General features: G+C 39.1%; 2 protein-coding genes and 1 long non-coding RNA gene across 5 annotated transcripts; all 3 read right to left on the bottom strand.

Moving 5' to 3' along the window:
* Positions 1-4,147: 4,147 nt before the first annotated feature.
* On the bottom strand, positions 4,148-24,497 carry LOC146478118 (uncharacterized). Of its 3 annotated transcripts, none has more exons than XR_014865240.1 (3): positions 23,939-24,497; positions 23,772-23,841; positions 4,148-4,549 (listed from the first exon to the last, which is right to left on the bottom strand). It is a non-coding gene; the product is annotated as an uncharacterized LOC146478118 (long non-coding RNA). The 3 variants fall into 3 exon arrangements; XR_014865239.1 differs by lacking the exons at positions 23,772-23,841; positions 23,939-24,497 and adding exons at positions 6,350-6,419; positions 6,514-6,709 and having other exon boundaries at positions 4,150-4,549; XR_014865238.1 differs by lacking the exon at positions 4,148-4,549 and adding an exon at positions 22,150-22,470 and having other exon boundaries at positions 23,939-24,150.
* Positions 12,046-13,860, bottom strand: LOC146478120 (uncharacterized). The gene is made up of 2 exons (XM_085112810.1): positions 13,703-13,860; positions 12,046-12,552 (listed from the first exon to the last, which is right to left on the bottom strand). The coding sequence occupies exons 1-2, from the start codon at positions 13,746-13,748 to the stop codon at positions 12,236-12,238; spliced, it is 363 nt and encodes a 120-aa protein (XP_084968936.1). The 5' UTR covers positions 13,749-13,860; the 3' UTR covers positions 12,046-12,235.
* LOC146478119 (uncharacterized) lies at positions 18,507-19,522 on the bottom strand. Its single transcript, XM_085112511.1, has one exon. It carries the CDS (start codon positions 19,404-19,406, stop codon positions 18,507-18,509), a length of 900 nt encoding a protein of 299 aa, XP_084968637.1. The 5' UTR covers positions 19,407-19,522.
* Positions 24,498-25,630: the final 1,133 nt, after the last annotated feature.

Here is a 25,630-nt window from a genome sequence, read left to right as displayed (position 1 = left end):
TGAAGGATAGAGCTAAGACTTGCTTGATTGTTACGCTGACTGTATCTCTGTTATAATGAATTTTTGTCCTCGTTAAAGAACGTTAAGAAGCGTCTAATGTTTGTTCATTTCTATTACATTGAACTGATATTTGCATTAATGAACGTTCTTCTCTATGTAAAACGCCTTGTTGACGACACCGAAAATTAAAACGTTTGTCTATTTTCATACAATGATTACACTAATGAAAATGTATTTCCTGATAATGAAGGGCAAAAGGTGTAGTAATTACAGCGCGCACAGTAACAAAACGTCTTGCAACAGGGAAAAGCACCCGCTTAACCGGCTAGTCGACAGGCCGAGTTCTAACTGGACTCCAAGAAAAAAGACTTCGAGAAATCTTGTATCACGTCAATAGTACTGATTCGATGTATTTACCTTTATTTATATTAGGCAGGAATTTTAAGGGTTTCACCCGTCACCGCAATCCTAACAATGTGGCAACATTAATCACGGCCCGTGTTCGAGTCTTGTGATTTGTGACAATATGGGACTTTTTTTTATCGTACCTTGTGAAAACTGAAAGGTCACGTTTTTAGTGTTATATTACAAGGGTTGCCCGCCTAGACCGGTTTGTGAGTGATGCAACGGTTTGAAAGCTGAATACCCGTTTAAAGCAGGCCAGAAAATTCGAAACTCGAACTTTCGAGGGAAAATCTAAAACGCACGTGCAGAGTGATTGAATTTGCTCATTAAGCAGTTTGTTTTGTGGCGTTGTCGTCGCCGTCACCGTTGAGTAATAAATTAGTTAATTCAGTTAACACACTGATAAATCTACTAAAGTACAAGTCCTGTAGGCTGTGAACAGGCTCAAGTGGTGGCGATAGGGCAAAGACAAAAATCAAGCTCAAAGAGGGTTGCCCGCCTAGACCGGTTTGTGAGTGATGCAACGGTTTAAAAGGTGAATACCCGTAACGTTTAAAGCAGGCCAGAAAATTCGAAACTCGAATGAAGTAAAGTTATTTTCAAGTGACGTTTTCTTTGGTGTTATTGTCGTCGCTGCTTAAGCTTTTCTCATTATAAGGCGGGGAGTCTCTTCTCGTTTTTCACGTGCGCACAACACAGTTACTAAAACAAGGAATGACCGTGAAAATGATCTAAAATGAGCAGGTCAACGGACTTTTCGTTTATTTACGACGCGTTTTGTCTCTATCGGAGCATAGTTAACTATGATTGGAGACTTCTTCTGGGAAATTCCCGATAATTACCGTACGAACGCGGTTTTGATTGGTGCAAAGTGTCTAGTTTTTCCCCAGCAACGTGGTTTTGATTGGTGAAAAGTTCCAAGTTTCGCTCAGCAACGTGGTTTTGATTGGTACGAAGCGAAGTTCTATGTTTCGCCCAGCAACGCAGTTTTGATTGATGCAGGTATTTTATATGGGAAGTGACATAGAGTTTTCTTTTATTCATGTGCTACCATTGACTTGTTTCGCGGCCTCGTTCCAGGTATGTTTTCTTAGAAATGAGATTCTCTACTGGTACTAAAAATAATAATAATAATAATAATAATAATAATAATAATAATAATAATAATAATAATAATAATAATAATAATAATAATAATAATGTAGAAGGCGGTTTTATCGGCGACGCTGAACATTGCAAGAACTTTCAAAGTAGTAACATGATGTTTTATTATACCAAGATTGATAGACCAGCCATGAACAGACCAGCTATGACTTTTATACATTTTTATATAAACTATGGCTTTTAGATATTTTTAAATATTTTATATTTTTAGACTATGGATTTGATATATTTTTATATATTTTATATATGTATATATACTTTTTATTGATTTATTCACGTGCTATTTTATGTTTCGCTTGGCTCACAGGTTACGCTACGCGCCCTGTGGTGCTTCTTATACTGTGCATTCAGATAGTTTTACTGCGCATAATAATAATAATAAAAATCACGTTATTTAAGTGTCAATGTATTTAGCGCAGAGCGTCAATTAAGTTCCCACCGAACTTTTCACAGTCCCCCTATTTTTCCGTGGCTGGGTACGCTTCGCTCCCGCCATCTTGGTTTGTAAAAGCGAGCGCGATCTGCGAAGAGCGTCTAAACTACCGAGGGGAGCGGGAGTGGGGGTTAGTTGAGTCGGGGAGGGGAAGTGAAAAAATATTTTCCCGCCGCCTCCGAACTCCGCTCCCCTCCCCTCGGTAGTTTAGATACTCTCCCCAGGTCGTGCTCGATTTTACAAACCAAAATGGCGGCAGCAACATCGAAGCTTACCAGTCTCGAGAATCCCACGGAAAAATAGGGGGACTGTGAACAGTCTAAGTTCTCACCTAAAGTTCATTGCTGTTAATATAATGCGAAATTTGGGATTTTTCGCCATCAATTCCAGGTATTAAATGTATTATTTTGTCTGTTGTGATTGGTGTTCGCATTGCAATACATGAAACATCACGTCCGGAAAGTGACGTCGGGCCTTTAAAAGGTGTTGCTGACTAGGGGCCTTTGAAGGGCCCTAGTCAGCCACACCTTTGTTTTTATTTATATGCGAACGTTGGGCTATTATATTTTATTCGGAGCATGTCGAAATGAACGAAATCACTGTGAAACTACTAAAGATGATGAAACATACTTTCAGGAACACAACTTACAGTAAAGCAATAAGATTTCACTTTACCATGCAATATCAATAATTTCGATGGCATCGAAAATGGCGGAGGCTGACTAGGGTCCTTTAAGGGGGCCGAACACAGTTTGCGCGCGCGGTCGATAACGTGCTCCTTCAATTTCGCATGAAATGGATAATAAAGTTACGTTTTGATCCTACATAACTATGTTTCTCGTTTCTGGACTCTTTTTCTTTTCTTTCCGAGCAAAAAAGTCATTCACCAAGACCTTTTGCATTCTTTCATCTCTGCCCATGAAACCCAATTAAAGCCACGCATGCGCATTTGACCAAAAAATTGTGACTGTTTGTATTCGTGGAAATGAACTGTTTTCTAAGAAACCGCTAATTAGAATTTCGTGACATTTGACATGAAAATAGTTCCGTAAAAGCGTAACTCGCCTACAAAGAGAAACCTAATCTCGTACCCTGATCTCAGTCGGTTCGGGAATGTCGAAATGACGTGGGAGATCTGGGTAGGAGATTAAAAGAAAGCTAAATCTCACAGAGGGTATCTTCACAAAACATTAAATTGCAAAATAAATATTTACAGAAGATCTCTCTGTTAAAATTACATGAAAGTAGTGCAACTGTGTCAGTGTTTTGTGAGTTTTTCTGGATACAAAAAATGGAAAAAATCTAATGAGTACATTTTCTAAAAATAAAGGAAACCTACTACTTATTGTACTTATGGACGTTTACTAGTTCACTGCGTTGCCATGGAAACGGTACTTAGCTCAACAAGACGTACGAAGATATATTTCTTCTTAGTTAGTCTTACTCCATACCAATTTTGGGCGTCCAGAAGTACATAGTTTCCAAATAACGTCTTCTAACACCTGTACACTAAAAAACTGTATTCGGCCGCCTTAAATTACTTGTGTAAAAAATGGAGAGCGATGTTGTCCTTAATAGGATCTTAAAATAGAGGGCGTTGTCCTACACAGGGTCGGTATTTTTAAAGGAAGAGTTTTTGAATTTGGCGCTTCTTAGTTAAAAACCAATCAGAGCTGCTCTTTGGTAATTATTTCGTGCTTGTAGTGAACGGCTGCCGCTGCCGGAATCCCGCTGATTCCGCTAAAGTTCTTACGCAAACCATTACTTAAGAATATTTACGTCCTAAACAGGGCCAGGCCTTCAAACCCCCCTAGCCTGCGAACAGCAGACGTATTTCCGATCGTCGCTTCTTTACCTCAGATAAGCGACGACCGGAAATACGTCTGCTGTTCGCAGGCTATCAAACCTCCATCGGCACCCCTATACTATCTTAATATTTTTAATATTTTGTCATTTAAAAATTTTTTTTAAAATTTTTTTAAGCCGGTGAGTGCCCTATTAAAAACCACATTATGTGACATAGGCCATCTGTAAAAAAGAACTTTTCTTATTATACTTAAACACGGGTCAAGTACCCCCGGGCTTGGATGCAAATGCACAGGATACAAAACAACAGCAAACGAAAACGTAACTTGAATAATTTAATTTCATTCATTCTTTCTTTTACAAGCTTCAATGATTAAACACGCTAACGTGCTTTAAGACTGTTCAACTAAAACTGCGGCGGGAATTTCCATGAAAATTTGTGAGGAAATTATCAATTCTTTTAAGGTAACGATAATGTTATGCCATTGAAACTACTAATCCCAACGATTGCCGGATGCTTTCTATGTTCTGCATGTATGATTTAATTTATTGTGCGTCCGCTGGCCGCTCCATTGCCGGATTAGCTTTGCTAATGGGAATTATGCTAATTTTAATTGTTATAATCTTCGTTAAACGTGGAGCTGGATAGACACCCTAGGGTGTTTGGCATTTTTATTTTCTCCAGCATCAAAAACGCTGCAGGCAAATCTCCGGAGACTTTGGATTCCCTTGATAACGGACCTAAGAAAACGAAAAGAATGAAATAAGACAATGAGTGTGCTAATTTTTGGTTCGACTTTAACGCGTCATTTTTGTTTTACAGGCAATGAAGAAACTCAAATGTTATTCACCTTTAATGGTGAGACTCTTGACACTTTTATTTCTGTTACAAAAAGTTGCGTATGTTGGGACAAGTTCTACGACGATTGAGAGCTTAGGACAACTCAAGTTAAAGCTAATAAGAATGATATTACCATGTATACGTAAATTGTGATCATACGGGTGAGTGAAGTCCTGAGCAGGACTGTTTAAGATGACATTGACTGACATTTCGACAACTCGAGCGGAAGTCATCTTTAGAGTGTGGAACGTCAGTAGATGGTATAAATTTCTCTGGTTGTTGACCTGATTGGTCAGCGAAGCCGAGATGTTATTGGTCGTTTGTCAGTAAACCGTGATGTTATTGGCTGTGGAGACTGTAAAAAAGTGATTAGTGCGTTTCGACCCGTCTTTCAAAAGTCCGTTGGTCTATTGTTAGTAAATTTGTCTATCAGGTGTTGATGTTGTCAATAAGGACGAGTCAAGCTCGAGCCCGAGTCAAGTTCGAGTCACGAGCAAAGTTCGAATCAAGGCCCAACTTTTATTTCTCGCTCTCTCTCTCGCTTTTTTTCTCTTTTCCTTCTTCTTATGTTCTCTTTTTTATACAATGATGTACTAGTGGGAAACGGACAAAATTAACTTTCAGGTTAACAGCATGTTTCGTTTTGTAAATATCGATCGCTAGAACTATTTAACCGCTGTAATTCGCTGCTACTTAACTGTGGAAAGATATACGACAACCGTTAGTGTTCATAAATTTCCAAGGAAGATTAGGGGTATCGAATGGTCCCATTTAATTTGACCTTTGCTCGAATTGCTCGCAAAAATGACACGGGTGCTCGCTTGCTCGTGCTTGCAAAATTTTTGCAATTGCTCGCATTCTCGTTAACATGTGCTCGATTGCTCGAAATTTCGTTAATCCTCCTTTGTAGTTATTTTTTTATACATGTAAGTCATCTATAAACGATAAATCAGGTATAGATAGGGTTAAAACAAAAAGGTTTAAACATCGTTACCTGACTGGCTTCAGTCTTTCTTCAACAGTGCAGCGTGTAAATATTGTTCTGGGTCCAGTTGTTCAAAGGCCGGATAGCTTTATCCAGTGGATAAGTCACTATCCGACAGTTTCAATCTGTGCAAAGATTTCAGTATTTTCTCTTGTAAGAGCGAATATGCACACTCTAACCACAGTTAAGTTTGGGAGTGTACGAAAACCTTGGACAACGTTTAACGTGAAGTATTTTAGACCCTGAATAGTGCCTTCTCCAGCGGATAAACTTATCCGGCCTTTGAACAATTGTTTTGGAGGTGTCAGCCAGATTATTAGCAATTACTTGGCGCAAAACATTTATCCTATTAATAAAAGAGAGATTCTAAAGTGCTCGCTGCTCGCCATCTGCATTATTCTAAAGTGCACGCTGCTCGTAACAAAAAATTGACAACTGCTCGTGCTCGAAAAAATAAACACACTGCTCGCATGCTCGCAAATGCTCGCAAAGACCATTCGATATCCCTAAGATTTATAATTGAATAAACCCGAAGTAGAAATCCCATTTGATAAATGAGGACTGGGGTTAATTTTCTACCAACAATGAATTCTCGCGATCGCGTTGACGATAATAACATCTCGTTCATGTTTAATGCTTCGAACATCAGTTGGCACATCATTATGAAAGCAAGAATCACAATCGCAGAGAATTTAAAACACTATTTACAGTTTACCTTTGGACTTAGTTGTTGTTTTCGATTCCTCTTTCACCGTTTCGGGTGGGATTTCGTCTTGGGGCACAATCTGCGCAAACAACAACAAAGAGGGACAAGTTATCAAAAAACGAACTAAAATAAAAAGAAAGTCGCCTAAGTAGTATTTGAAATACAGCCTGTACCTCGCTTTTTGCAGTAGACATTCTTGCACAACGATATGGTGTGAACTTCTTGCCTGATTGCTTGAAAACTGGATACTGAGAAAAGTATCGATGCACGTTTTCAAGGTTAAAACGCTTGTGGCACACATTAATCCTGTGTTTAAGTTTTATGTTGTTTGTCTTGTGATTTGTGACAATATAGGACTTTTTTTTATCGTACTTTGTGATAACTGAAAGGTAAAGTTTTTAGTGTTATATTACAAAGGTTGCCCGCCTAGACCGGTTTGTGAGTGATGCTACGGTTTGAAAGGTGAATACCCGTAACGTTAAAAGCAGGCCACAAAATTCGAAACTCGGATGAAGTAAAGTTATTTTCAAGTGACGTTTTCTTTGGTGTTATTGTCGTCGCTGCTTAAAGGGGCACTGTCACGGCGATATTGTTGTATTTTGGTCAAACCCGCTCAAATTTTTGACAAAGAACCTTTCTGTAACGTGAAATTGTTGTTAGAGCACCGAAAGAAAATATTAAGCGATTTCTCCGAGAAAGAACAAACTATAATCAGGTTTTTATCGTTTTCTCTACGATACTCAGGAAGAACTTGAAATAATTGGCCAATTTTTTCAAGTTGCAATCCATTCCCATCCAAGCCATCCGCGGCCAAACATAATTAATCCAGTTTCTAATAGCTAGTAGAGTTATTGTTAACAAAACTGAACCATTATGTTGACGATTTCATCGATTCAAATATGTTCTTGGCTATTCAAAGTGACTCAAAAGGTAGGTGACACTTCCGCCTTTAAGCTTTTCTTATAATAAGGCGGGGAGTCTCTCAGTCTCGTTTTTTACGCACACACAGTGCTGCTAAACGACTTGGGACAGGCCGAAAGCACCCTAAACCGGCGAGTCGACTAGTCGACTTCTAACTGGACTCCAAGAATAAGGACTTCGAGAAATCTTGTATCAAATCAACAGTACTGATTCGATGTATTTACCTTTATTTATATTAAGCAGGATTTTTAAGGGTTTCACCCGTCACCGCAATCCTGACAAAGTGGCAACATTAATCCCGTGTTCGAGTCGAGTGTTGTTTGTCTTGTGATCTGTGACAATATGGGACTTTTTTTTTTATATATATATCTTACCTTGTGAAAACTGAAGGGTACCGTTTTTAGTGTTATGTTACAAGAGTTTCCCCCCTAGACCGGTTTGTGAGTGATGCAACGGTTTGAAAGCTGAATGTCCGTTTAAAGCAGGCCAGAAAATTCGAAACTCGAACTTTCGAGGGTTAAACGATTATGGAAGTCCTTAAAATTGCATGTTCAGCAATGAAACGGTTTGCAAGGTAAACACTCGTTTAAAGAAGGCCAAAAATTCGAAACTCGAACATTCGAGGGTAAAACGATTATGGAAGTTTCTAAAATTGCATGTTAGTTGCATGATCGAATTTTGTGTTGTCTATCATATAATGATATTATAATACTAGCGTTGCTCTATCTAGACCGGTTTTCCGTGAGTGATGCAACGGTTTGAAAGTCGAATATTAGTTTAAAGATGACCGTCAATTGGAAAGCTGTAACAGGTGATTAGGCCTCCCTCTTTAAACAAGAAGCTGTTTCCAGCTTATACTCGGGCCGTATTTGACTGTGTGGTGCGTAATCTTTTAACAGTGATAACCTCCAGCATCGCCAATTCCCCCAAATAGATAGCCTGCAAGCAAGCTCTCTTGGGGGTGGATCCTCTTTCCCCCTCCCGCCCCCCACCTCCACGAGAGCTTGCTCGCAGGCTACCAAATAGATAGATACAGATATATAGTGAGGCAATAAGTAACCACCAGAAAGAATTGCATTTCTTGCAGTCAGAATGAAATACAGGGGAAAACGACATTTGTCATACGAATTCTTTTTATAATTCCCGGGCTTTAATCCTTACGTTTTCACCTTTCGTTTAGAGACAGAAACCATTTGTACCGTCCTAATATGTATGTGACGCCGGGTCAATGTCGGATCGTAATGTTCGGTATGATCTAGACCCGGGGGGGGGGGGGGTACTCCCTAATGTGACCTTAACGGGGACGTGCGGCCCGATAGGGTATGGTTTTCAGGGTGTTTTGTCTTGAACGGGGCATCTATTTCATCACTTTCTGTCTTAATACAGCGTATCCCTACATGACCTAATGGCTTAAACAGATTGTGATTGCAAATGCATTAAAATACAGTAAGAAACTAGTGTATTCTTATTTCATTCTAGTCTTTAACAGGGTGTGATTTTGGGTTGGATGTCTTAGAAAGAGCCTGAAATTTTGAATAGTGTCTTAAACGGGTTAGGGAAATCGGAGAATTGTGTCTTAAACAGGGTCAGGGTTTGAACGCCCGGGCCGCACCTCCCTACCCAAGCATCTGTTGAGTACCCCCCCCCCCCTCCGCAATCTAGAGTAACGTTACGCATCACGCGTACGTTTATATCCTTGTACGTTTTTCAATGTTTCGCTGTTTATATTTTTAAATGAAATTCAGGGGAAAAGCATTTGTTATTCACCTTTCATTTGATGACTGACACCGTTTCTACATTGATTGTTTTTCTATAGTAAACGTGAGACATATTTATCTATCGTGGCCCGCGAGGTCATAGCCTGATTTAGTTGCCAAATTTTCGGTTAAACAAAACTAACCTTGAGGCACTCAGGTTAGCCTAAAAAACACTCCGGTTAGCCTAAAGAGCACTCCAGTTAGCCTAAATAGCTCTCAGGTTAGCTTAAATAGCTCCCCGGTCAGCTTAACGGTTAGCAGTTTATGTTGGGGTTGTCCATGCCTCGCATGCCTCGCATGTTTTGTTCATTTCTCGCACGTCTGGCTCGCATGTTGTAAACACTCCTCACGGCCCAAAACAAAGAACGCGACCGAGAATTTAAAGAATTTGATAACACGACAGAAAACGTAACTCGTACCAGCCGAGTAAAAAAAAAGACACCGATTACAATAACTCGTGGCCAGAAGTCATATCTCTCGGCCCATCGCGACCCCAAAAAGAAAAAAAGCATTTGATAATGCTACCGAACCTTAACTGGCCCGAGTAATAAACTCTCTCGAAATAACAATTCCTCGGTTTCTCTCCTGAAGGCTAATCCTTGCGAGCACTCGAAAAAACAGCACATGTATTTTTACTCTTGTTAGTTTCAGTTGTCACGTGGATTTCGTTGTCAATCAAATTTGCCGTTTTGCACCGACAAAGAAACAGGAAATCCGGCGAAGCCTTACCGTGGCCTGCCACAGGCATCCCACGGAAAAAGTAAAGAAACGAGAACGGAGAAGTGGCAGCGAGACCATGTTATTCCTGTCCCAAAAAGCAGAAAAAGACCAGTAACTTAGAGTTGAGGAACTCCAGCAGAAAAAAGAGCAACATGATTTGGATGCAAAACGTCTACCAGTACAGGCGAGCATTGACCAGCAACGCCAATTTCGGCAACAACAAAGTGAAATGATGCGGCTGATGGAAGACCAACAACAGCAGCAGCAGCAGCAGCAGCAACTCTTGGCATCGCAACAACTGATGTTGAGGCAGCAACAAGATCAAACTAAAGCACTGATGAGTCTGTTGGACAAATTTGTGAACAAATTGTCACCTAATTCACTTAAAGTTCACCAGTATTGCTGGTATAACTGTCGTTTGATTTTGAACTGTGCAATTACAAACCAGTTTGTATATTTTATTAACTTTTGTCCTTGTTTTGACAAGAGTCACGACCAACGTTTTCTGTCAGCGATCAAAGTTTGTATTTCAACAGTGGCACCGCATTTTTCTTGTGCCGAGGAGCCCGCCTTTCGTTACTTTGTTTAATTATTGTTGTCTCATTGGATGGCAGACTCGTTGCAGTAAAATTGTTCTTTACGTTTTTGACATATTAACAATTATATTAGAAATATTTTCTGGCTAGAACAGTTGAATAATTTGTTTGAAAATTTGTATTCTGTTGGGTAAACTGCACTAAAATTCACAATTTTCAGTCTGCTATGAAAGCAACTAGTGATACTTTATGTATTCGAAAACAGATTTTAAGCAACTCCCTAGGATAAAAAGGCTCGGGAATCTAGGAGAGGGAGTATGTTGAGGGGCTGATGAGGCAAACCTTATCCCAAGAATAACTGTAGCCCAAATATTAAGCTCATATTTTTTAACAGTACTCTTTACTAAAATCAATGGAATTTTTACGATCCAATCAAGTTGTATTTAAAAAATTGTGAGTCTTTTCAGTCCCAAGGCTCTCGTCATTAATAACTAAAAAGCAGGGAAAGGGGTGGGGGTGGGTGGTCAGTAGGTTGGCGTAACGATTTTATGTTATTGCATTAGACTCGATACTGACTTGAAAACTGATAAGACTACTTGTTCATTATTTTTCTCCTTCCCTGTTTTGTTATAATGACCACGGTACAAATTTATGGCTGTATAACCTTTTGAAAATGAGTAATAATTGCAGAATGCCCCCATTAAGGATCTTGCGTCTTGTGCACATACTCTTTGGTAGTTTGGAAATGGGAATGCACTGTAACGATGAAATTATCTGAAACTGGGGAGATTACATTCTGCAATCTAGTCAAAGATCATGAATTTGGTTCTCTCTCTGTTGTCTTCAGAAACCTAATTGAAATAGTCATTTATTTAGGGTGAATCTATTCCAAAAAACTTCGAAGTACTTGATTGATAAAGACAACTGTGAGCGTTTCTCAAGAGCGCACACACAATGTACATTTTACCAACAGGACTTAAGCCGATTTTTAAGTTTTTCTTGAAATCTAGGAATGCAACGTAGTTCACAATGTCGCCAAATAGCCATTCTACCGAAACTCTGGAGATACAGTGCCCATGGTCAGCGTCCTCTTGATGGTAGCATGCGCTCTCATGGCCTTGTTCTCTTAATACACTGGTTTAGCAAAAGAACGGGAACGTTATTTGAGGACGTAGACGCGAGTCTATTTCGACTATCTTATGGGTATTTTTGATGCGTGCGCCGTTGTCAACTGACGCTCCCGTTCTGTTGCTAATTCAGCCTAATAGACCAAGATGAGTGCATCCAGTGTGTGCAGCAGACCTAATATTTATCTCAGGAACCAAGCCTACCTTTTTTAAAGAATCTTAGAAAAATGTGAAAATGGTGAAAAAAAAAAAAAAAAATCAGTCCACATTGTATTGTCAGCTGCATTAAACGCTGTAAAGTCTCGTTGTTTAAATGTTTTATGTTGTTGGTTTGAGGTAGAGATGCCGTGCAGGACTGGGGTCCTATAACCGTTTTTAAAGGTGGACTGATTAACTCTACCTTGCCCTGTTTAGAAGGAAAGGGGAATACAATGTATTAAGCGCGAGGCAAAAGGTGTTAGTTTTTAAAGAAACTGCTATGGTCCTGCGCCGGTGTGGAGTTAATTGAAACGAATGTTTGTTTATCAACCGAGTTAATAACTAGTAAAGGTAAATTGGTTACCGTAAAGGGATTCGAGTGCTGACGTTTAAGCTTTAGCCATTCGTGATGCGTCAAGTCTCTTTCAATAAAATTGAAACGAAAGTTGATATATTTTTCCTGGGAAAAACCAGTTTTTTAATTACATGCTATCATGAGTTTTTTTGATGCTATAATATCCAAGAAGTGTCTATGGCACGAGCGACAATTAGTGCACTAGTAGCTATAACTATTTAAAATTACAAAAAGCACTGGAATTCCACCAAGAATGTTCATGTGGAGACCACACAATCAGCTCAATTAAAAATCACGAGAAGTGAACATGTGAACAGCACCATGGCGCTGACCAGTGGCTGTCTTGCTCCATTGCACAGGTCCTTTGTGCAGCAGTTCATCACGCAGTTATTGTTTCCACACACGTCCTTCTGTTGGAGAATATCCTTGCACATAGCTTGAGGAACACACCCTTTGCCAGATAGTGATCCGCCCCAAGCCGATAACTCTTGATGAAATTTGGCGCAGGTGTCTGTGCCCAGAGGACAGGTCTGCTTCTTTTTCTCACAGTGATCCCAGCCTCTGGCACTCAAACACTGATAGCACTTGAGGCAATGACCTGAAATAATGACATCAATTAACTTTTTAAAACAATTTTCTTTACCCACGCCTCGGCCCTTAAAACAAAACAAAATAAAAAAGTTTAAGTTAACTTCTAAGAACCACAAAGCAAAAACAAAACAAAAGACACAAACCAAAAAACAAAGAGTGACCTAACAATGGTCTCGTGCAGTAGTTTGCTTATTGATTCTCTATTGTTTGTTGGTGCCAAATTATTTTTCTGATTTTTTGCATTTCCTTTCTAGACTTTAGAGTTTGTTTGTTGTCAGTCAGTTGTGAGTAACGATCTGCGCTCACAAAGCTTAAAAGCTTTGGCGTCTGTGTCGCCTCCAAGGGTTACGTTTTTTAGCCGTTTTGGAATGAGATGAAGTTTATTGATCGACACTCACATTGCTATACACGCAGCTGAGGGTCAATCCTAAACAAAAACAAAACGTTTGACCCTCCTCTCAAAAAACGAAAATATCACGACTCATTCAACACAATGCTAAAAATACACGCCTCCTTCTTTCTTGCTCTGCCTTCTCAGTATATGCTGTATAATTAAGACCCCATACAATCATAAGCAGTTAAAGATTTTTATACTGATCAACACAGAGCCAAAAGCTAAATTCAAATAAAGTTAGTAGCCTGAGTTGCCTGTAGCATTGACGTCGATGCCGACGTATCTGAGTGTGTGTATCCGTAGCTAATGAACGTAGCATTTGTGTAACTTTTAATCAGATGGAATTAAGTTAGATCGTAGAACGGAACGTGTAATGTTGTGATCAGAAGAATAAAGTAGCCTGCGTCACAGACGGACTATAACCCCCGGTAATAACCGGGGGTTATAGTCCGTCTGTGACGCAGGCTAGAATAAAGCTAATTCAAAGAAAGTATACAGTCCTCGTTTGTTGAACCAGCGTGTGCGGAGAGCAATTCCGCGAAACTCACTTCAGGAGAACAAACAAAATGAAGCAACTGAAACAGTTTGAAGGTATAACCAGACACCATCCAGTCAAGTTTGTTATATTATGATCCTAAAATCTCTCACGCTATATCGACACGCTTTGTTTTCGTATTAAATTGCAAATTGCGTTTGTGATCAGCAGATGATCTTTCACACTAATTCTTGTGTTCGTAATGTGTGTTGACTCATTTTCACTTACCACCTGCGATGCAAAGGAGAAAGCCCAGAACAAAGATAGCCTTCATTGCCACTTTAAATGCCAACAGATCGTCACTGACTTGACACACGAAAGAGTGACGCTATGGAGATTTATGTGGCATGAGATATACCACAATGCTTTGCCACCGAGGTTCATTACTCAATCAAAACAAGCTTCATTTAACTAGACGCATAACTGCGTGTACTCGGGCTTCTCTTATGGAAATAAAATTGGTCAAGCTCTTGACTTGGTATGTCACGTTAGCGTCCCCATTTGCCTAACAACACAGACAATAAAACTGTTAAACAAACGGTTTTCTTTCGATGTTGTTGTGCCTTTTTTTAAACATGCAATCTAGAGGATTTGGGTGTATTTGAACGAAGATAATCATAGACAATGTCCCTAAGCTTTTTGCTTCTTCTTTGCGCTGTTTACATATCCTCACATGAGAATAATTACAATAAACATACTTTCCATAGCGAGATCTCATGTCTTTTCTCACCTTTGTTGTCACAATTAAATCGTTGTATAGAATTCCGGTTAACTAAATAGCTTTGTCTAAGATATCACAATTATCAAATGTCGAAATAACAACGGTCTCTGGATAGCCATCTACATACAACATCAAGCGCTTCCCTACTACCTGCTACTACATAAGCGATTACAATAATTGTAGAGATCGTGATAAAAACAAAGTAAGATAAACTCAATAAAATGATTAGACACTCGTCATGTTTAGTGTGGGTCTACAACGGATTTAGCGTATATTCAAGCTTGCAATCTCTGAGATTCCACTGAAGACGGATGGCTTCGCTTCACTGGAGCTTTGTAAACAGATCATGTGCTCCGCTGACCTCTTTTAACCCTGCGCACGCGCAGAAGACGTCAGAGGGCGATTTGCGACTGGAGAATAAACTCATGCCCATTTTAAACCTCGGGCTTTCCTTTGGAAGCCCGAGTAACAAGGCAGAGCAAATTTATAGCCTCCAAGCTCATGTGCTCGCCAGGCATTAGTGCCTAATTGGTAATTTTCAACCAATTAACAGAGAGCATGACTTACTTCTAAGCAACGAAAGGGCTATGCTGACGTCAGTAACAACGTTAACATATGAAGTACGTGATCGAGTCCACAAATATCGACCAAGTGGTGGCACAAGTCATAAAATCGATTTCGTTCATATTTTGCTCATAGGTAGTCCCTAGTGAGAAACAAACTGAGCTGTAGTTAGTTTTTCGAAATACCGCTTCCTTTCGAGTAAATATGCGAAAAACGATTTGGTCTCAGTTGAGCTCAAAGTCCGCTTTCGACGGGATGGAATTTTCCTTAACTTTCGACGGCTCGCGTATCAATCCGCAGACTGTTACTAACCTTAAAATGACATTTATTGCTTTATTAGGTCTTCCTCTTCTGTTTCACGGGAAAAAATTTAAAACCTAAGTTACTTTTACGTCCGAAATAGGTTTAGAAGAACATGCTATAAATGCAAAATTTTCAACAACCACATTTTATCACCAAAACATTGCCAATTTTACCCATGGGCGATAACTTAGATTTCCCTATAATGAGTTTCTATGGCTTCACTGTATACCTATTTATCATAATATACAAACAAAGTTCTGGGTAAATGAAAATAAATGACCCGCTAGGCTTCAGATTTATCAGCATTTTCTTGAGATTTGGCGATCGGAGCGCAAAAAAAGATGGCGTGACAGACTGTCACGGGTACAAATTAGCAAAAAATTGAAGCGACATTTTTAAAAGGAAGCATTTTTCATTCCCAGTAGAAAAATCTTTGGATCGAAAGTTCGGTAGCGTTACTGATCAATATATATTGCAGCTGCTTTTTATAGATGGAAATTCCAGAGTATCCGTTCGCTCTGATGCGGAATCCAATTCGTTATTGTGGCTGAATATTGTTGTGTTAAAACAAATAATTGGATAATTTCTTTTCCTCTTTCTTTATCACTGCCATAGATTGGGATAAATTAAACTAGAAATAGGTTAAACGCAGCAGATTTGGACTACATTAATCTGATTAATTGTTAATGAGGATTGTTATCTTATGATGGTATCATGAAGCTTGCCAAGGCAACTGGCGTTTACCTGACGAATATTAAGGAAAAGCAATGGATGTAGTGGACTTTCCTAAACACCGACACTACAAAATATCCTATTTTAGGGGATTTTGTCGTCTGATAAAAACAAAACGAAACATGGAATACGATTGTTAGGCATGCATAAATTTCTGAAATTCATGAAAACTTAAAACAACAGGAAACAAATATTACGTTTCTTAGGTGCATACAGTGAGATACCTTGTCCTGGGCCCGGTACGTTGTTCAAAACCCGATTAAAGCTAATGCAGGATTAAAAGATAACCGAAGTTTTCAGCGCGCTTGTTAAAACATTTTAAAAGTCTAATTTTAAACTAATGGTAGGGAAAGTCAAAGTCAAAACTGTGGGACAAAATCTTTTTGCTAAAAACTTTATTGTTTAGTAATTAAACTCGAACCAAAGTTCTCGTTTTTCGAGGATTAGCTTAATTGGGCTTTGAACAACTGGGCCCTGTAGCAGACAGGATTAATCATATTTTACTGAAATTTATCAAGAGAAAGATTTTTTCCGTGATTAAATAGTTACAACATATAGAAGCGAACCAACACCGCCGAATTCAAGAGTGTGAGCGCGATCAACGTTTCTAAAGAGATGCAATCAAAAGCTGATTAATCGGTGATCGGATGATACTAATATTTTTAGTATACTTTATCTTCCGCTTTCCAATTTTGACATTCCAGACCTTTTAAATTTCCTGCCTTGATTGCTCAGCGAAGGAAAATTTTTATGCGATAGTGTAGCGGTCTCGCTCAAGTTAGAAATGAAAGTCTCGCTCCCGGGTTGTCACACGCGCAGTCGAGAATACCAAGCCAAATTAGGTTACGATTCTTTCTTTATTGTTCCTTCGTATTCCTATTCTTGTGGCCTCAGGGCACTTATCGAAGCGGTCAACTGAAATGATTACATTAAGAAATTACCTAAATATTCGTTTCTTTTATAGCTAAAAATGATCACAATCCAAGCGCACGTGATATTGAAATGAACTAAATAAAACAGTCAAAATCTAGTGAAACTAATGGAATAGAAACAAACTTACGAACCTACATAACAATGTAATCTTAAACATAAGTAAGTTGTCGCTTACCAACGTTCGCGGGTCTTAATTTCTTCGGAGAATTTCGCTCTAACTTGTCTTCTAGATCTTGATCTCAAGGGGTCTTAGTTTGAACTGAAACGCGAGCTATGGGCTATGCCTATCTATAATGCGGTAATCATGGCGGTAACATAAATCAAACCACAAAATATTTCGCGACGTATTTGATTCCAACGGAAGCGGTTACAGATAGGAAAAATACTATCAAGATCTGGTGAAAGGTCTTTCCTGGCGTTGTCCGCTAACAAATTTGAAAACCAAGAAAATAATTTTTATTCTGCAACATTAAAATGCAAAAACTTGAAACACCATCTCGCACGGTATGTGACAACGGCTACTTCTTCGGCCAAATTAAATGTGTGCAACTATGTGGTACATGGTATTGACCAATTCAACGACAAATTATAATAGGTTTCAGATCGTCCTTTGTAGCTTAAAATAACATATTCTAGCTAGTAACAACCGAATCACGTGGACACGTGCATTTTTAACTAAAACGTTCTGTGAACGTTTGCGAATATGGACAAATATCAGAGCAACGTGCAAAAAACACACTGATTATTTCGTAGCTTTCGCCGTAAAAGCTGTGCATTTTATGATCTATTTCGTTGTTTTCTTACGCTAGTGTCTGAAAGGGAAGAGGTTTTAATGACAAGTCGGTCGTCAATCAATTTCGCACAAGATGTGATAACTCAATCACAAGTAAATCAGAAAGAGTCCCCATACCACATGAAATATGCCATCCTACAGTTACCTGAGTATTTAAAACACGACTTATTGTAAGTAAGGGTTCTTATGCTTAGATGCTATCATTTGATGTTTTAAAATGCAAACCGCAACGTTGAACCATGCAAATAAAAATTTTCAACAGTGTTGCGGCTGGGAAAATCACTGGCTGTTTAGCCTGCGAGCAAGCTCTCTTGGGTGTGGGGGGCGGGAGAGCTTGCTCGCAGGCTACTGGCTGTTACGACCTTTGCACCCTCCTAGACGCTGAATGAATAAAAAACCAACGGGAAATATGACGCTTCTTAGTTCATGCTACAAACTCGTCCGGTGATTAATTATTCTATTCACGATCAATGAGGGAAAGAAATACTACTGGCTTTAAACACAGAGTGCTGGCGATGAACAAAGGAGATTCAAAAGTATTGAGTGACCAATCCAGTGATTTTAATTACTTTATCTTCCGCTTTTCAATTTGTCATTAATTGCAGACCTTTTCAATTCCCTGCCTTGATTGCTCAACGAAGCGTTGGAATTTTCTGCATTACATTTGGTGCAACCTCTGTACTCACGTTGCCTGCTAACGAATTCATACGAAAACGAACTAAAGGAAACCTTTTTTCCCACGAAAACAATAACATGACAGAGAATGTCACATGGGCTGTGAAATAGATAGCGCTGCTTCTTCTAAATTAAAACGCTTTCCTTAATAGTGATCACAGTGAACATGTTTGGGACAAGTCAATAAACAGGAATTAGCTCCCTACGTGAAGGAATATATAAATGACAGCGACCACTTCAAAACTGAGTGGAATTTCAAAATGCCAGAATGATGTTGCTGGGATTGGCCAGTTCGATAACTAGTTATAGCCTTAAACATATCTATGGCGTACGTGATGAACAGAACTTGAACTTGACCTTGTGCTTGAAAAGAGATTCAAAAAGTATTGATTTAGGACTTTAAGCGAGTGATCAGATGATACTAACATTATTATTTTATTTTTTCTCCCGCGCTCAAACAGCCTTACGATAAGCACATTAGGCGCAACTACGGCGGACTGAAATTTTATCCCATGCACCCTTTTGTGTCCGTTATAGAGAATTCTCTGCTTTTGATCTAGCTTACATAAGGGTCTCACTGTTCCATCTATGAGACCCCAAAAGTTTTCGAGTGGAGCTCCTTTATCATGTATAGTGGCAGCAACATGACGGAGACGGTCCCTGGAAAGCCATGGTTGATTTAAATCTGCGAGTAGGTGGCTATATTCATCAAAAATATAGTCCATCATTCGGTTTGTAATCATGCAAAGTTGTGGTACTGGTCTCCCGAATCGAGCTATCATATCTGCAAATCGACACGGATATGCAAAACGCTTCAACAACACACTTAAAGCCTTCATTCCGTCCACAAGAACGCCATTGGGGCATTTCATTATGTCTGGAATACCAAAAACGTCTCCGAGTAAATAAATATCGTTCTTAAAAAAGCGAAACTCAATCTTACACTCATCATCTGTCATAGAATCAAGATCGAAGCGACCATACTTCCAATAAGGAAATTCGAGATTTTCAGAGGAATTGAAATCGTACAACAGGGCAAGCTCTGTATCATCAATGCTTCCATCTTGATAGGCAAACAATAAAGCTTCCCAGGCCTCTCTGAATGTCGCCATTTTATAAGGTTCATGCCAGCTATAAAAGGAAAATTTGTTTGTCAACTGATTTTGAAGGATTTGCACCGCTCTGCCTCTGGGCTGTCGTCGCGTTCGCATCCATAACTTTGTTTTCCCGCGCTCGTGACGGCGTTCTCTCCCCGGGCCCTTCTCGGTTTCGGTGTTTCCAAACTGCGTTGCGTTCTGGTTCGTAAAGTCCCCAGTGATGCTATTAAGCGCGCTAGGGTTGTGGTCCGCAAATATGGCGGTCGATTGATCCCTCATTTTCGCATGAAATGGATAATAAAGTTAAGTTTTGATCCTAAATATCTAAGTTTCTCGTTTCTGGACTCTTTTTCGTTTCTTTCCGAACAAAAAAGTCATTCACCAAGACCTTTTGTATTCTTTCATCTCTGCCATAACACCCAATTAAAGCCACGCATGCGCATTTGACCAAAAAATTGTGACTGGTTGTTTTCATGGAAGTGAACTGTTTTCTAAGGAACCGCTCATTAGAATTTCGTGACATTTGACATGAAAATAGTTCCCTAAAAGCGTAACTCGCCTACGAAGATAAACCTAAATCTCACAGAGGGTATCTTCACAAAACATTAAAATGAAGATCTCTCTGTTAAAATTACATGAAAGTAGTGCAACTGTGTCAGTGTTTTGTGAGTTTTTCTGGATACAATAAATGGAAAAATCTAATTAGTACATTTTCTAAAAATAAAGGAAACCTACTACTTATGGACGTTTAGTAGTTCGCTACGTTGCCATGGAAACGGTACTTAGCTCAACAAGACGTACGAAGATACATTTCTTCTTAGTTAGTCTTACTCTATACCAATTTTGGGCGTCCAGAAGTACATAGTTTCCAAATAACGTCTTCTAACACCTGTACACTAAAAAACTGCATTCGACCACCTTAAATTACTTGTGTAAAAAAAGGAGAGCGATGTTGTCCTTAATTGCCAACGAGTCACCCTCGCGAGGACGCGAGGGTGACGAGGCGGCAGCATTATAAAGCCGACGCGCGAGTTAGTTTTGGTACAGGCAGAAAATATCTCGAATGAAAATGTAAGCGTAAGGTAAGGATAAGGTAATGTAAGAGTGACATCATCGGTGATTGTTTTCGAGCTAGCCAATGGCATCGCGGTATTTTTTATCTAAACCAATCACATCAGGAGTATCACGATCGGTGAGCGCTAGTACCCAGATTCTTCTTACACACGCGCGAACTTAAATTTTGTAAACAATATGGCGGCCGAAGTGGCGAATGTAGTTGGCTTCGAGAATAGCAGTGTTTATACGTCTTATTGTATAGGGATGGTGTATAAAAATAGCAAAGATCTTTTTAAGCGCTAGGAAACTTTGCAGAAGTTTTCACGTTTAGGAGCAATCGAATTTTTCCTTCGCACCATCTTATTTTTCGATCCTGCGCGACAGTGTGGAACTGTTAAGCTCTAATAGCAGCCGATGATTTGTTGCTCCGTTGGTGGACAGCGAAAGTTCCGACGGCTCTGTCAATTGAGGAGGTAAGAGAATTCAAATCTTAACTGTTTGTAGTGTGTTTTGTTTTCTGAAGAGGGAGCAATTTCCTTAACGTAACCTTTCGGTCTTTAATCATGATAATATTCAAATTGCAAGCTAAAACGGACAATAGTAGGTCAGGCGGTGTCGTTATGTGAATTCATGTGGTCGGTAACATAATATGCACAACAAAGATATAATTCCAAACTGATACAGTGCGGACCAAAACGAATCCCTAATTATAGGGATCAACAAAATATTTTAGATTTCATTGTTTTCTAGTCAAATTGAGTGGGTTTTTTGTTGATTTTTAGGTTCTGTTTGAGGGAGATGCACATTGGAGCTGTTTGAATGCAGGAGAAATATTTCAAGTCAATTGCAACTTAGCTTTGTGCCATTCTTCTATTTTCTTTTAAATACCATACTTGCGGCTCATTAATTCAATAAATTGGATTTGAAAAGCTCATATTTATTGTAAAATTCTGTTATTCCCAGGTTGATAGCTAATCTTGTACACATTAAAGTTGTTTATTTTGGTTTTTGTATAAACTCAAACAGGTAATGCAAGGGCCGCAGATCGATGTTTCACCTCTAATCTACCTCACAAGTTTAGATCTTATAGACATTCTAAACAACAAAGAATAGCATGAGAGTTTTGCAATGCTTTATTAAACAATGATTCAGTTTGAAAAATGTTTTGTAGTCTGGTTACTTCTTAATTTTCATTCGCAAAGCAACTGTGACAATTTTTACTCGTTGGCACTCTACCGGCAGGTATTACTAGTACGATCTTAAAATAGAGGGCGTTGTCATACACAGGCTCGGTAATTTTAAAGAAAGAGTTTTTGAATTTGGCGCTTATTGGTTAAAAATCAATCAGAGCTGCTCTTTGGTAATTATTTCGTGCTTGTAGTGAACGGCTGCCGCTGCCGGAATCCCGCTGATTCTGCTATAGTTCTTACGCGAACCTTTACTTAAGAATATTTACGTCCTAAACAGGGTCAGGCCTTCAAACCCCCTAGCCTGCGAACAGCAGACGTATTTCCGGTCGTCGCTTCTCTCCCTCAGATGACTGACGACCGGAAATACGTCTGCTGTTCGCAGGCTATCAAACCCCCAGCGGCACCCCTCAACTATCTTAATATTTTTAATATTTTGTCATTTTTTCAATTTTTATTTTTTATTTTTTTATGCAATGCCCTGTTGAAAACCACATTATGTGACATAAGCCATCTGTAAAAAGAACTTTTCTTATTATACTTAAACACGGGTCAAGTACCCCCCGGGCTTGGATGCAAATGCACAGGATACAAAACAACAGCAAACGAAAACGTAACTTGAATAATTTAATTTCATTCATTCTTTCTTTTACAAGCTCCTGTGATTGAACACGCTAACGAGCTTTAAGACTGTTTAATTAAAACTGCGGCGGGAATTTCCATGAAAATTTGTGAAGAAATTATCAATTCTTTAAGGTAACGATAATGCATGTTATGCCATTCAAACTACTAATCATAATGAACGGTATACGGGCTATCGTCGTTAATCGTGTAGCTGGATAGACACCCTGGGTTGTCCGGTATTTTTATCTTGTCCAGCATCAAAAATGCTGCAGGCAAATCTCCGGAGACTTTGAATTCCCTTGCTAACGGACCTAAGAAAACGAAAAGAATGAAATAAGACAATGAGTGTGCTAATTTTTGGTTCGATTTTAACGCGTCATTTTTGTTTTACATGCAATGAAGAAACTCAAATGTTATTCACCTTTAATAGTGAGACTCTTGACACTTTTATTTCTGTTACAAAAAGTTGCGTATGTAAGGACAAGTTCTTCGACGATTGAGAGCTTAGGACAACTCAAATTAAGGCTAATAAGAATGATATTACCATGTATACGTAAATTATGATCATACGGGTGAGTGAAGTCCTGAGCAGGACTGTTTGAGGTGACATTGACTGACATTTGAACAACACGAGCGGAAGTCATCTTCAGAGTGTGGAACGTCAGTAGATGGTATAAATTTCTCTGGTTGTTGACCTGATTGGTCAGCCAAGCCGAGATGTTGTTGGTCGTTTGTCAGTAAACCGTGATGTTATTGGCTGTGGAGACTGTAAAAAGTGATTAGTGCGTTTCTACTCGTCTTTTGTTTGTTAAAAGTCCGTTGGTCTATTGTTAGTAAATTTGTCTATCAGTTTGTCTGTTTAGTTGATGTTGTCAATAAGTCGTTTCTAAGTGCAGGTAGTTGTAGGCAACGGTTGGAGTTTACTCGTAGCACGAGTCAAGCTCGAGCCCAAGTCAAGTTCAAGTCACGAGCCATGTTCGAGTCAAGGCCATCTTTTATTTCTCTCTCTCTCTTTTCTTTCTCTTTTTCTTCTTCTTATGTTCTCTTTTTTATACAACGATGTAATAGTGGGAAACGGAAAAAATTAACTTTCAGGTTAACAATAGTTTTCGTTTTGTAAACATCGATTGCTAGAACTGTTTTACCGCAGTAATTCGCTGCTACTTAACTGTGGAAAGATATACGACAACCGTTAGTTTTCATAAATTTCCAAGGAAGATTAATAATTGAATAAACCCGAAGCAGAGATCTCATTTGATAAATGAGGACTGGGGTTAATTTTCTAAAAACAATGAATTCTCGCGATCGCGTTGACCGATAATAATATCTCGTTCGTGTTTAATGCTTCGAACATCAGTTGGCACATCATTATGAAAGCAAGAATCACAATTGCAGCCTTTGATCAAGACGAAAACGAAGCAAAAGGAAAAACAAAACAACGGACACTGAGTGACTGACTCGAACTTGCGAACAACTAACAACTAACGGTTGAGTGACGTTTGTTCTACGTTAGTAAAGCAGCCTTCCAGAACGAGTCGTTGATAATAATTTCTACTGTAGGTAACGCACTTGGCAGAGCCCCAGAGGATTTAAAAAACGATTTACAGTTTACCTTTGGACTTAGTTGTTGTTTTCGATTTCTCTTCCACCGTTTCGGGTGGGATTTCGTCTTGGGGCACAATCTGCGCAAACAACAGCAAAGAGGAACAAGTTATGAAAAAAAAAACAACTAAAATAAAAAGAAAGTCGCCTAAGTAGTTTTCGATTTACAGCCTGTACCTCGCCTTTTGCAGCACTCATTCTTGCACAACGATCTGGTACGAACTTCTTGCCTGATTGTTTGAAAACTGGATACTGAGAAAAGTATCGATGCACGCAGTTTCAAGGTTAAAACGCTTGTGGCAACATTGATCCCGTGTTCGAGTTTTGTGTTGTTTGTCTTGTGATTTGTGATAATATGGGACTTTTTTGATCATACCTTGTGATAACTGAAAGGTAAAGTTTTTAGTGTTTTATTACAAGGGTTGCCCGCCTAGACCGGTTTGTGAGTGATGCAACGGTTTAAAAGGTGAATACCCGTAACGTTTAAAGCAGGCCAGAAAATTCGAAACTCGAATGAAGTAAAGTTATTTTCAAGTGACGTTTTCTTTGGTGTTATTGTCGTCGCTGCTTAAGCTTTTCTTATTATAAGGCGGGAAGTCTCTTCTCGTTTTTCAGGTGCCCACAACATAGCGTTTTATCGAAAACAACATTCTTTTTTGCGAATGAAGATTCCTAAACCTAGGGTTAACGTTCCATTGCGCGAATAAAATTTCAACTACAAAAGATTTTTAGTTACGTGGTTTCTGACTATTATATGGATGCTTAAGTTTAAAAACGATGCTGTACATGTGCACACTGTTTTCGCAGTAATGGAGCACAGGAGTTCGTCGAAACAGTAGCCCAAATGAGCATCGTGAAAGGATAGTTAGGGCGTTTGAAGATCCCCGCAAGATTAGGAGAAACGTGAACACGATAATTGCCAGAAAATGTGCAGCGTGGTTTAGGTTTATGCAGACTTACATATACCACGATGTTTGAATGGGGTGAGTTGATTGAAGGATAGAGCTAAGACTTGCTTGATTGTTACGCTGACTGTATCTCTGTTGTAATGAATTTTTGTCCTCGTTAAAGAACGTTAAGAAGCGTCTAATGTTTGTTCATTTCTATTACATTGAACTGATATTTGCATTAATGAACGTTCTTCTCTATGTAAAACGCCTTGTTGACGACACCGAAAATTAAAACGTTTGTCTATTTTCATACAATGATTACACTAATGAAAATGTATTTCCTGATAATGAAGGGCAAAAGGTGTAGTAATTACAGCGCGCACAGTAACAAAACGTCTTGCAACAGGGAAAAGCACCCGCTTAACCGGCGAGTCGACAGGCCGAGTTCTAACTGGACTCCAAGAAAAAAGACTTCGAGAAATCTTGTATCACGTCAATAGTACTGATTCGATGTATTTACCTTTATTTATATTAGGCAGGAATTTTAAGGGTTTCACCCGTCACCGCAATCCTAACAATGTGGCAACATTAATCACGGCCCGTGTTCGAGTCTTGTGATTTGTGACAATATGGGACTTTTTTTTATCGTACCTTGTGAAAACTGAAAGGTCACGTTTTTAGTGTTATATTACAAGGGTTGCCCGCCTAGACCGGTTTGTGAGTGATGCAACGGTTTGAAAGCTGACTACCCGTTTAAAGCAGGCCAGAAAATTCGAAACTCGAACTTTCGAGGGAAAATCTAAAACGCACGTGCAGAGTGATTGAATTTGCTCATTAAGCAGTTTGTTTTGTGGCGTTGTCGTCGCCGTCACCGTTGAGTAATAAATTAGTTAATTCAGTTAACACACTGATAAATCTACTAAAGTACAAGTCCTGTAGGCTGTGAACAGGCTCAAGTGGTGGCGATAGGGCAAAGACA

The sequence above is a fragment of the Pavona decussata genome, unplaced genomic scaffold, assembly GCF_977016875.1.
Source record: "Pavona decussata unplaced genomic scaffold, jaPavDecu1.1 SCAFFOLD_67, whole genome shotgun sequence".
NCBI classification, from domain to species: Eukaryota; Metazoa; Cnidaria; class Anthozoa; order Scleractinia; family Agariciidae; genus Pavona; species Pavona decussata.
The sequence above is the reverse complement of the archived record's forward strand: the minus strand, read 5'-3'. Positions and strand labels throughout refer to the sequence as shown.

Bases quoted from the DNA above. Each gene is read 5' to 3' on its own strand.
- LOC146478120 (XM_085112810.1), bottom strand. From the start codon at position 13,748: ATGAAGGCTATCTTTGTTCTGGGCTTTCTCCTTTGCATCGCAGGTG. The intron at 12,553-13,702 runs GTAAGTGAAAAT...TCATTATTTCAG, and splicing joins TCTCCTTTGCATCGCAGGTG to GTCATTGCCTCAAGTGCTAT.
- LOC146478119 (XM_085112511.1), bottom strand. From the start codon at position 19,406: ATGCGAACGCGACGACAGCCCAGAGGCAGAGCGGTGCAAATCCTTCAA.